The 12,139-nt window shown below is 52.9% G+C and overlaps 2 protein-coding genes across 11 annotated transcripts in view; one reads left to right on the forward strand and one right to left on the reverse strand.

Annotated features, from left to right (window-relative positions):
- The window catches only part of Sh3pxd2a (SH3 and PX domains 2A), a 205,923-nt gene extending 196,880 nt beyond the window's left edge, over positions 1-9,043 (forward strand). For all 10 annotated transcript variants that reach the window (XM_027407080.2, XM_027407072.2, XM_027407073.2 and 7 more), the window contains one exon: positions 27-9,043. In XM_027407080.2, coding sequence (XP_027262881.1) covers positions 27-1,979 — 1,953 coding nt within the window. In that variant the 3' untranslated portion in view covers positions 1,980-9,043. The remainder of the gene's footprint in view (positions 1-26) is intronic.
- Positions 9,044-9,814: 771 nt separating this feature from the next.
- The window catches only part of Neurl1 (neuralized E3 ubiquitin protein ligase 1), an 81,780-nt gene continuing 79,455 nt past the window's right edge, over positions 9,815-12,139 (reverse strand). Inside the window, exon 6 of the mRNA XM_027407081.2 lies at positions 9,815-11,934. Coding sequence (XP_027262882.1) covers positions 11,696-11,934 — 239 coding nt within the window. The 3' untranslated portion in view covers positions 9,815-11,695. The remainder of the gene's footprint in view (positions 11,935-12,139) is intronic.

The raw sequence follows: 12,139 nt of genomic DNA on the forward strand, positions 1-12,139 counted from the left end.
TCACCGGCCTGTCCCTCTTCCCTCAGGTCATCGATAAGAACTCAGGCGGCTGGTGGTACGTGCAGATTGGGGAGAAGGAAGGCTGGGCCCCCGCGTCATACATTGATAAGCGCAAGAAGCCCAACCTGAGCCGCCGAACCAGCACCCTGACCCGGCCCAAGGTGCCCCCGCCTGCACCCCCCAGCAAGCCTAAGGAGACCGAGGAGAATCCTGGGGGTGCCTGTGAGAGCCAGGACTCCCCACTGAAGCTTAAGTATGAGGAACCTGAGTATGACATCCCCGCCTTCGGCTCTGACTCAGAGCCTGAGCTGAGTGAAGAGCCCACTGAGGACAGGGCCTCAGGTGACAGGCGACCTGCCCAGCCCCGAAGGCCCTCACCCGCCTCCTCCCTGCAGCGGGCACGCTTCAAGGTGGGCGAATCTTCTGAGGACGTGGCCCTGGAGGAGGAGACGATCTATGAGAACGAGGGCTTCAGGCCCTACACAGAAGATGCGCTGTCTGCCAGAGGCTCCTCTGGGGATAGTGACTCCCCTGGAAGCTCCTCGCTGTCCCTTGCCATGAAAAATTCCCCCAAATCAGGGTCTCCCAAATCATCATCACTGCTAAAGCTCAAGGCAGAGAAGAATGCCCAGGCAGAACTGGGGAAAAACCAGTCCAACGTCTCCTTCTCCTCTTCCATCACCATCAACGCCACCTGTTCCTCCTCCTCCTCCTCCTCTTCCTCCTTGTCCAAGAACAGTGGCGACACGAAGCCACGCTCTGCCTCAGATGCAGGCATCCGTGGCACCCCCAAGGTCGGGACCAAGAAAGACGCCGATGTGAAGGCCGGGCTGGCCTCCTGTGCCCGAGCCAAGCCATCGGTCCGACCAAAGCCAGTCCTGAACCGAGCCGAGTCTCAAAGCCAGGAAAAGATGGACATTCGCTCCTTACGGCGCCAGCTGAGGCCCACAGGTCAGCTGCGGGGGGGCCTCAAGGGTTCTAGGAGTGAGGACTCAGAGCTGCCCCCCCAGACAGCCTCTGAGGGGTCCAGGAGAGGCTCTGCTGACGTCACTCCCCTCGCGGCCACCGGCCCCCCGTGTGTTCCCAGGATGGAATGGGAAGGGCAAGGCACCGCCTATGTGACACGCAGTGCCTATCAGAAGGTCCAGGGCTCCGAGATCAGCTTCCCTGCGGGCGTTGAGGTGCACGTGCTGGAGAAGGCAGAAAGCGGATGGTGGTATGTGAGGTTTGGGGAGCTGGAGGGCTGGGCTCCTTCCCACTATTTGGTGCCGGAGGAGAACCAGCAATCTGACGCCGCTGGCAAAGAGCCAGACTCAGTGAAGAGCACTCAGAATGAGGGCAAGTCGGACAGTCTGGAAAAGATCGAGAAGCGGGTTCAAGCGCTGAACACCGTGAACCAGAGCAAGAGGGTCACCCCACCCATCCCCTCAAAGCCTCCTGGGGGTTTCGGCAAGACCTCGGGCACCGTAGCGGTGAAGATGAGGAACGGTGTGCGGCAGGTGGCAGTCAGGCCCCAGTCTGTGTTTGTGTCTCCACCACCCAAGGACAACAACCTGTCCTGTGCCCTGAGGAGGAACGAGTCACTAACGGCCACTGACAGCCTTAGAGGTGTGCGCAGGAACTCCTCCTTTAGTAGTGCACGGTCAGCAGCCGCCGAGGCCAAGGGCCGCTTGGCAGAACGGGCTGCCAGCCAGGGCTCAGAATCACCCCTGCTGCCTACCCAACGCAATGGCATCCCCATCTCCCCCGTGCGTCCGAAGCCCATTGAGAAGTCTCAGTTCATCCACAATAACCTGAAAGATGTGTATATCTCTATTGCAGACTATGAGGGGGATGAGGAGACAGCTGGCTTCCAAGAGGGGGTGTCCATGGAGGTGCTGGAGAGGAATCCCAATGGCTGGTGGTACTGCCAGATCCTGGATGAGGTGAAGCCCTTCAAGGGCTGGGTGCCCTCCAACTACCTTGAGAAGAAGAACTAACAGCACTGGGTCCTTCCAGACTCAGTGTGCTGCTCTGGCTGCCACTGAATGAATGGTGGCATGCAGACAAGGGGAAGGACAACGGGAGGGGGGAGGGGATGACAACATTGAACCCTGCAGAATATGTGACCCCCGAAGACACCCTCCAGCTGGAAGGGAGGGTGTGATGGGTGCACACACTTAGTAGGCGAAAGGGAATAGTGGGGTTCTCCTGGGCCTGGAACCCCTGCACACACACTGGTGACTTTGCTTGTGGGCCATATGCCATTGCATATAGGCCACATGGGAAAGCCCAGTTGTGCCTTTGCTGCAGGCCTGGAAAAGATGTCACCAGGTGTGTCCAGGGTCCTGTCCCTGCTCAGCCACTTCAGTGGCTGGGTTCTTGCCTCTGGAAGTCACCCTTGTGTTATCCTAATGATGTGTTCGGCACTGAGTTGGTTTCTAGTCCACTACTGACCACTGGTGGGAGTCTGGTGGACCACCAGCTCTGGGGCTGGGTGGTGTCTCCTAAGAGCTCAGCCATTCCTGGGGCCGGGCCACAGCCTGTTTGGTAGTTAAGAGTTCCCAGATGCCAACAAGGGCTGCCTGCCTTTGCTGTGCTGGCCTGGCCTGGCCTTGCAAAGAGAGCCTGCCCTCCTCAGGGCACATGGAGGACACTGGGAGTTGACCTAGAGGATGGTTGGTGCCAGGCTCCTAATAATATAGAATTGCTAGAGGATTTCCAGGTAGGCAGTTCCTTGTGCATGGTTGGGAAGGTGTTATTGGTTTGGAGGTTATAAATCAGGCGTTTGGTTTGGGGTTTATTTTAGAAGTTGTTTGGGGGCCCGAAGGGCTTAGCCTCTCATAGGAGAGGGAGTAGTGGTGGGTGGGTTTTTTGTTGAATTTCATGGAGGGATGTTTTATTTAGATTTTGGTTTAATGATTTTGCCTTTCCATAAGCCAAGTTGTTTGTTTAGTTTTGCACTGTGTGAACAGTGCCCTAGCATGGCATCTCACCAGGGAATTTGGGACTGGGTAAAGCCAGGTCCTGGGCTTGGTGAAAAAGTGTTCAGGTTCCTGCCCAAGAGGGAAAGGCGGGCATCGTTAGAAGCCATGCTGATGGGGGACTGTTCTGCCTGCTTCTGCCCACATTCCCCAATCTGGGCAGGGCCCAAAGAAAAAGCCTTACTGTGGAGAAGTCACCACCAACCCTGGGCAGAAGGGACCCTGGCTGGGTCAGGCTGGAGCAGATACCTCCCACTGTGCCCCTTAGCCTGCTGGCAATGTGACAGGTGCCCAAGAAGATGGAGGACTTCGAAGCCAGGAACCAACCCTGTCTTCCCAAGGGGCAGTGCCCCAGGGAACAGAATCACAAGAATGGAGTTTGCTGCCATCCTCTGAGTTTTGGGTTGTGATTAAATGATTGACATTTCAGAGAGAAGCCAGAGAGAAGCCCAGTGGGCTTCCTCCAAGGACTCCCCTCATGCTGGGAGTGGATTCCACGTGTGCCTTTGATTTGGGACAGATCCTGCCTCACAGTCTCTGGCTGAGATGCCAGCGTCTCCCCCCCACACCCCCTCAGGGCTGCTGGTCCTGACAGACTTGGAGGAAGAGCGCCTCTCACCCCTCCTCCCAGGCAGGTCTGCCTTCAGCTCCCAGCCCTAATGTCCTGGATTCCCAAACCCATGTCCCTCCCGTATGCGGATGCAAACCGCGAGCCTCCTTTGTCAAAAGCCCGTGGCGACATTGTTCTGTTTCCTTCTCTGTGTTCATGAGTTTGTTTAAAATTGAAATTAGTTATTTTCTTCTGCTGGACAGTATTAAATAGAGCAGGATGTTGAGTTAATCTGCTAGGTTGCAGTACTAATGGTAGTGGGTTAGTGTCTTCATGATATTCTTTGTACTTATTTGAACAATAATGGTAAAGAAGTGGTTCATTATTTCTGAATTAATGCACTTTAAATAAGGTGAAATGGAAAGAAACCCGGAGAGCGAAGTGCATTACTTAAAGATGCAGTATATACTCTTCTCATTTTAAAACAGCACATATTTATTAAAAGAAGAAAAAGTAATTTATGACTATTTAAAATAAAATTTAAAAGTAGAGTGACTGTCAGGTGAAAGGACCTTCCACACAGCTGTCTGCCGGGGGGATGGCCCACAGCCTTACTCCTCAGATGTCTGCATTGAGCCAGCTCCGTGATTAGTGCGCAGCCAGGCACAGAGCATCTCAGTTGGACTGGACCACCGAGATCCCCAGAGCCTGCCTTCCCCACCTTCCCTGCCCGATTCCGCACTCACACCCTCTGTCTGCACTCAAAAGACCCTCTACCAATTCCCCGTGTCCTGAAATCATAGACTCCTTAAAAGCAGGACTGGAAGGGACCTTAGGGGTCACTCCATTCCAGCCCTTCTGGTTACTTCAGCCCAAGGTCAGGAAATGACTTTCTCCAAATCTCCCAATTAATGTCAGGTTTCCCCTCTGCATTTAATCCTGCCATTCTCTCCTGTCCCTTTAGTTTAGTGTGTGGTCATTGTGTTTACATATTAACATCCAGCCCCAGGGATGGCTGGGAGTTGCTCAGGCATCTGGGAAAAGTGGGGAATGTTGCCACCTAGTGTCAGTATGTAGACTTGGTCAACAAATAGTAATAGCCAAGGTCCATCACCACCAACCAGCCCATTAGGGCACAGCACAAACCCTGCAAGCCCAAAGAATACTTGAAACAAGAAGGGTGCATGCCAGGCCTTCTCAGACGTGGCCAGGGGATACCAGACCTTGTGTCCCTGGATCCTAGTCCTGCCCAGGCAAGAGGGCCTTTCCCTAGAGCTAAAAGAGCTGCTTTGTGACATTGGACAGACTGTGGCAGCAGTGGAAGAGGGAAGGGCCTGGGGCTCTGACCCATCTGGAGGAAAACCAGATCGGACTAAAGGAAAAAAAATGGAATCCCAGCAATGTCCAAACCTAGTTTTCCATTAGTAATGATTGAAAATGTGAAATGACATTGTATTGCTGTATACTGCAACTTTAATCATAATGAGCCCTTCTGAGGTCATTATTGCGGTTTATATAATGCCCGAAGATGCATTGATCGGTGCTTTGTTTCCTTTCAGTTTAAAGACCCTTGTATTACAAGGTGGAGGGAAGTTTTCAACCTTACCCTTCTTTGTCACCAGTAGACCTGGCTACACTGCCTGGCTCCTCTGTGTTCTCACAGTGGGGTGGGAGGTTCCAGCAGCAGCAGGTTCCTGTCTGCCTTGGGGCCCCCTACACAGCCCAGGTCCTATTTGTAGGGCCTCAACCCTTCCATCCCTAGCCTGGCCCCGAGGGTTCCTTTTTCTCCTAAATGGACGAAGGCATTATATAGAATCATTGTAGTCACTTTGAGGTATTAGAGCGGCATATTTTACTGGCATTTATCTCCATGGCTTTCCTCAGCAAGGCATGTTACTACTTTTATCCTCTAAGGAAAAAAGACAAGGGAATTTCAGCCAAACATTATTTTCATATGACTAGTACTTGCAGAGTAGGTGTAGAGCTATTTAAGTTAAGTGTTTTGTTTTTAGGAGGGGGCAGGTGAAACCGCGCCTGCTTTTCCTGGGTTTGACTAATGTATAATTTCTTTAAGGTTACTCACTTCCCCATTCCCTCCAAGTACTTTGCATTCTCAATGGAAAATGAAAGCAATCTGAGACAGAAAAAGTGCAATATTACCAAGAGGGGTGTGGGACAGAGTGGGGGAGACCCTGTTGCATCTGCAGAAGATGGGAGGGGCTACTGGGAGGAGTCAGTACTGTGGAGCACATGGGTGGGCCGTGGGTTTGGTCTCCAGGCAGGCTGACTGTCTCCTGCCCACTTCCCTGGCATGAAGAAAGGGGTAGCCACCAGAGGACAGCCCACTCATGCTGTCCACCTAGAAGGAAGGGACCTGGGGAAGTGGCATGGTGCTCTTGACCTCTTGAGCCCAGTCCCCAGGGCAGAATGAGGATATCCAAGACCCACTCATGTTTTCATTCCCTTTTGCAGCCAGCTGCTCAGAGAGACCCGTCCTAGAAGCGATTCCCAGCAGCCCAGTTGCCCCAGCCTCCTGATGTGTGGGCTTCGATGCTTTGGATGTGTGTTTGAGTCTTTCTAAAACTATGGAACCTCAGTTCAGCTATGGACAGGAATCCTGGCTGTAAGCAAACTAATTTGGAGGGCGGGTGCTTTAAGCCCTTCATACCCAGTAAGACCCGATTCCTACAGGCCTACAGTAGGCCTGGGGCTGAGTCCCGGCCACCCATTCATCTCAGTGACTTGGGCAAAAGGCATGAGCCCTGCTTCTGACAACAGAAACCCCATGACAGGTACACACCAGCCTCCTTTCACATTCAGGGAGGAAAGTGTTGGGATAAGATGTCTTCTGCGGGGTTTGGAGCAAGTCCCAGAGCTCAGCCACCCCCAGGATCCAAAGCACAGCCTTGCTGGTGTGTTCCTTCTATGTAGTACTGTAGGCCTGCTGCTCCAACCCACCTTTGTGTGAATTTCTATAGAGATAGGGAGAGGGACCAGGCCCCTTTTGGGGTCTCTCCCTTAGAATAGATATTGCTGCATAGCTGGTCATTCGACTGTCTGTGCAGCTTTCTGGAAAGACAGCAGTCCACATCACTAACCAATTAAGATTCCCTCGCTTTTTTGAGGGCTGAGAGAGTAGTGTGTGTGTGTGTGTGTGTGTGTGTGTGTGTGTGGTGTGGTGGTAATTTCCAAGTGCGTGGATATTACATGAGTGTGTGAGAGAGACTGGTGGTAATTTCCCACTTGAACTAAATAGCATGGGGTTAGAGGAAATAAATACAGGGCAGGCGGTCTCCATTGAACTAGTCCTTGGCATTGGGCAGGTCCCAAGGGACTCACAGCTTCTGGCAGCAAGTATGTGTGTCATTCACATGATTCTGGCTGGAGAGTGCAATGTGTCTTTTAAATTTGTTTTTGTAATTATTTTATTATTTAGTTGGAAACTTCACACTGGCATTAGCATATCTAACAAGCAGCCCAGGTCAGCATCGGGGCACCAAGATGAAGACATGGAATAGATACTATTGAGTATGGAAATGCTGAGGTGGTTAAATAGTGCACCTGTGTCCTTGGTATGAGAATCCCCAGGGGGTCCAGGAGAGCTGCTGGCCTTTGGTTTGGTTCTGAGAGAGAGGCAGGCTGGGCAGGGGGAGGACTGTTCATGGAGTTACTGTAGGACCTGCAGGTGTCCACACAGCAGTGCCGCCCGTCTCCACTGCAGGCCTAGAGTGCTTCCTGGGAGTGTGGAGGGCTCCTGGGGAACTGAGTTTGTCTAAATCCCATTTGGGGCAGTCTCATGTCCCTGTGTTTCCCAAACTCTATTATCAGAGCCAGTGATGGGACAAGGTCTGTGACCTTTGGCCTTAGCACTGCTTTTGACTACTGCTTTGTTCTGTGCATCTGGGCCCCCCAGGCCACAAAGTGGGCATACTGATGCTTTTGTGTTGAATGGGAGGACTTCCTTTCCAAAGCCTTGATTCCAACCTGGCTGCAAGGGATTGGCATGTGACACCCCCTCTTCCCCTATCTTGTCTAAATCTTAAGTGACCTTGACAGTCAGGACCCCTCCCCCATTGCAGTCTAGGACTTAGTGGCTTTAGAGTGGGGTCCCCAGTGCTGAAGGTGCCTACTTTATTCCAAATTTCATTCTGGACAATGGGCTGTGTCCTTGGAAGTGTGAGAGGTTTGTGTTAATGCAAAAGGGTGTATCTAGCATGTTGGCAAGCCAGTGGGAGGCATGTTGGCAGGATGAGTATGCAAGTTTGAGGTTACTGGGGCTTACCGTCCCTGCTCTGGGAGGAGTCTCCCAGAAGTCTTTGAAGCAGAGAAGGTGTGGGAAGGCTGAAGGAGGGTTTGGAGTTGTGCTATCTTTATTGGTGGGAGAAAGAAGGAGTCGGTGACCAGGTTTACAGGGATTTTTGTTACTCACCAGCCAAGAGTCCAGCCAGAGAAAACTCACTCGCTGGGCCCCAGCTGGGCTTCTATTTTCATTGATGTCTTGGGGAAGATGCACTGTAAGCTGGAAGCCAGTGTTTGAGTTTGGAGGCCCTTTTCCAGAAAGACCTAAATCACCTCCCAGATTCCCAGTAGTTTTTGCCCAATGCATTTTGTCCAATACAGAGCTAGCCAGCCAGTCATCTGTACAAATCAGAGGCCGTAATAGGCCACACAGTAGGGCCCACCATCCCCATACTAGAACTTAAGAGCCCAGGAGGCAGGCGGCCCCTTTTCTTGGTGACAGAGGACATCATTCCCAGGACTCTAGTAGAAGCTATGGCTCTAACTAATGAGTTTGCCTCCTGCTGCCATCAAACCAGGTGGAACACACCAACATCCCTGCATATGCTTTTTGTTTTCTAGTGGCTTCTACTGAGGCACACTGAGTTTACTTAAAAGGGTACACAGATACCATTCTTAAATTTACAACATGTCCCCTGCAACAGAGAACATGGGTGTCCCTACAGTTACTGAGAGGTCTGGAAGGTGATTTGTAAGGCAGATGTGAGTGGCCACTCTTGCAGCATGGATATGTAGACTCTGGTGGCAGCAAACAGATGGATGTCATTGGGTGTGACACCTGAATCACAGGGACTTCTCGCAGTGTCCACTCATCCCCAGCCAGCATAGTGGGGTCGGCAGAAGCCCTTCCCCCGGGTTCTTCTCCCCACCTCAGCAGAGAAACAAGGCCATTGGATGTAGTAGGGTCCATGCAAGTGCTGGCCTCTCTCCAGGATCCTCGGTGGTGCTAAACTATCTCCATGTTTCTCACGATTCTAATAGTGGGTTGTTTTTATAAGTCTCATCCCAAACATGCAGTGTCCTTGGGGGAGGGACGCAGCCCCCCTTGGCCTGCCACTTTCCAGCTGTCATTTGTCACTTCGAAGGGATTCTTTGGTCTGTAGGAATGACCTGTCTTGGGATGCTTCTAGACTTTAAAATTTGGGTTGTTTTGTTTAATATTTTGTTTATGTTTACATGCATCTTGTATTTTCCTGAGAACTAAATAAAGTTTTTGGCCTTTTTAACCGAACAGAATCGGTGATTTTCTCTAGTACCAGAGGACCCATTCAGTTTAATAGCAAAAGTCCCTCCAGCCCAAATGGCAACTGACTCCAGAATCAGGGAGGGGAGATCGGCTCCCACAAGCTCCTCTAGTCCTTCCCACCTGCAGCCACCTTTCTGGGAGTAGCCAAAGCTGGACCCTAGTCCTTATTGGTCTGCATTGGTCTCTAGTAAGCAGGGGAAAATGGGCTTGAGGTCAGTTCAAAGACAGGCTTGACTATGTGGTGAAAGTCTCCTTCCAGGAGAGGGTGTAGGCAGGTATCCCACAAGTCTCTGGGGCCTGGCCCTGACAATGTGCGCAGCTCTAACATTGTCTAGACCCTTGGGCCCAGTTTACCTTCCTTTTCCCCACCCCAGCCACAGGGTTGACCTGTCATTCTCCTGTTAGTCTCTAGATGGCAAACGTACCTCACAGGATCTCTGGCCTGAGAGGAAACAGCATAGCATGCCTGTGGTGTCCTAACACTGTTTCCCCTGACTCAAAGTTCCCAGGCCACCAGAAGGGCTGCAGCTTCTCTCAACTTTAAAGGCTTGCCTGGTATTTGGGACCCCAGTGTCTGAACCCCATACCATGCTCCAAAGCCTGACTCTAAGAAGGCTTCTCTGTCATAGGCCCTTTGGGGTTCAGGGGTCTACAGTAAAGGAGAGACTGGGGCTGTTACTGATAGCCCCTAATCACTCAGGTGTGCTCACACATTGGTCTACCTCCCAACCTCCAGACACACAGCACAGCCCTCAGGCTGGTACGAAATCACCTTTATTCACAAGCACAGTGACCCAGTTCACGAAGGAGGCAGAACGCCCTCCGTAGTAGCAAAATGGACAGCGATGGCTTCTTTTCACACCTCCAGCCAGACAGCTCTGCCCCATCAGACTTTCTCCATCTCTAGGATGAGCCCCCAGTTAGATGGGGCAACTTACCAGCTCCAGCCTGCTCTCACAGAAAGGGTCTACGAGGTCCAGTGACTGAGAGGCGAGACCCAGGGAGGCAAAGATTCCCTGGGTCCCTCCCTGGAAGGCCAGTGCCGGCAAATGCCCACCCTGGCACCATTCTCAATGCCTTCCCAGTACGTCCTCCTAAGAGACATCCCAAAAGAACCCCCAGGAATCACACTCAGAGTGTTCCACCCCCAAACCACTTTACACAGGGGAAGCTGAGGTTTGGAGGGTGACCTCTGGCCAGGGTGGCAGGACTGGCCAGTGGCCAGGACAGAGTCCTAGCCCCTGTCTGTCAAGGCAGAAGCCATCTCTGAGGGTATAAAACCAGCCGTCTGAGGGCCAATGGCTGAGGGGCTGGGAGGACCTAGGCTAAGACTCCACAGTAACCCAGAACAGGCAGGGAGGGCTGCAGAGGCAGTAGCCCAAGAGTGAGGGACACTCCCTTAGCAGGACCAGGGGCCTGCCTTCAGGACCCATCCTCCTTCTAATCAGGGAGGGTCTCCATTCTGGTCCCTGGCCCACATGTCCACAATCTTCCCCAACCTTGCAGAATTTTTGATGTCTTTATAGAGGAGGACTCCTGGAGTACAGATGACCTTGAACCAATCACACTAACTTAGCTCCCACCCAGGGAGGAAGGGCACAGGTGGACATCAGTGGTTTCCCATCCAAGAGAGGCCCGTCCACCTCTTGGGAGGCCTCCAGCCTGGAGTTCCACCTCGGGGTTAGCAGGACTGCCCATGAGCCTGTGTCAGTGCCTGGGGGAGATTCTGAGTGGCTACTCTACTGCCCCTTACCTAGCAACCTCCCAACAGTAGAATTTTAGGAGCCCCCAGGTTGGAATTAACCCACAAACAAAACTCATAAACCCAATAAATAAATAAATTAAAATGAGGAAAAGGGCTGTCCATAGCCCAGGAAACCCCCACCCTACTGAGGGCCCCTGTCCCTCCTGGGCACAAATGGCAGGATCAGCCCAGGCCAAGGCTGGCACTGAGATGAGGGAGGACAGGCCTTAGGGGTGGCTGTGGACCTGCTCTTTGGGACCCTGACAACAGAAAGGCCCACCTCAGCCTATACTGAATGGGCACCTTAGGCAGCGGCACCAGTGAGATGATTGGTGCAAGTTATGGCAAGGAGAGGTCCTGAACATGGTGGGTCGGCACAAGGTCGAGGACCTAGGACCTGGGATCTTGTGCAGCCTGTCTGTTCCCCCACTCTGGGTAAGGAGGAGGAGGAGACAGGGCATGCAGTGTGCAGCTGCCCAAGGAGGGAAGAGTCCACTGGCCTCCTCCCACGCTGCCCAGGGAAGGCTACATGTTCGCTCTCTCCAAGGCACCACACGGGCTGCACAACTTAGAAACCTGCCTAGATAGTGAGGGATGGCAACAAGTTGAGACTCCGCTTCAGCCCCTCACAGTGCAGAAGTCTGGGTAGAGAGGGAGACTGTGGGGTAGCCTTCTCCCCTCCCCTCCATTCATTAGGTACTACCTGTGCCCCCACCTCCCTGCCTCAGACCCTCTCAGCCCAAACCTTCAGGGACCTTGGTTTCCCATGTTTAATGGAAAAGGAGGAAGAGTTTTCAAAACGTGGAAGAGAAGGGACCCTGTTGGCTTCGCCCTTAGTTGGTGCTGGGCCGAAATCTGCAGAAGTGGGGGTTCGGGCGGGGCTCTGCAGTGGGCTAGGAGCTGCGGTAGGTCTTGATGATGTCCTTGATGGGGCGCCGGCAGATGGGGCAGCAGGCGTGCAGGGCCTTCTTGAGGCGCAGGCCACAGGAATAGCACAGACACATGTGTCCACACGTATAGATGACTGTGTCCACTGCGTGTTCATAGCAAATGGTGCACTCATCGCCCCACTGGCCCATCCCTGGGGTCACCGGTGACTCGGGCAGGCTCACAGGTGAGTTGGGGGCCGTCCCTGAGAGCAAAAGCACCAATCAAAATGGGATGGTACCCCGCCCAGCTCAGGGCCTGTGAGAAAAGGGTTCCAGGGCTCTTCTTCCAAGATGGAAATCCACCTGTTTGCACTGACAACCCACCTTCCTGCCCAAGGAAGAAGCCGAGCTGCGGCAGCCTGGCTCTGGCCACACAGCCCCAGACCAGGAACAGAGTGGCAGTGGCAG

This window comes from Cricetulus griseus, chromosome 3 (genome assembly GCF_003668045.3).
Source record: "Cricetulus griseus strain 17A/GY chromosome 3, alternate assembly CriGri-PICRH-1.0, whole genome shotgun sequence".
NCBI lineage: Eukaryota > Metazoa > Chordata > Mammalia > Rodentia > Cricetidae > Cricetulus > Cricetulus griseus.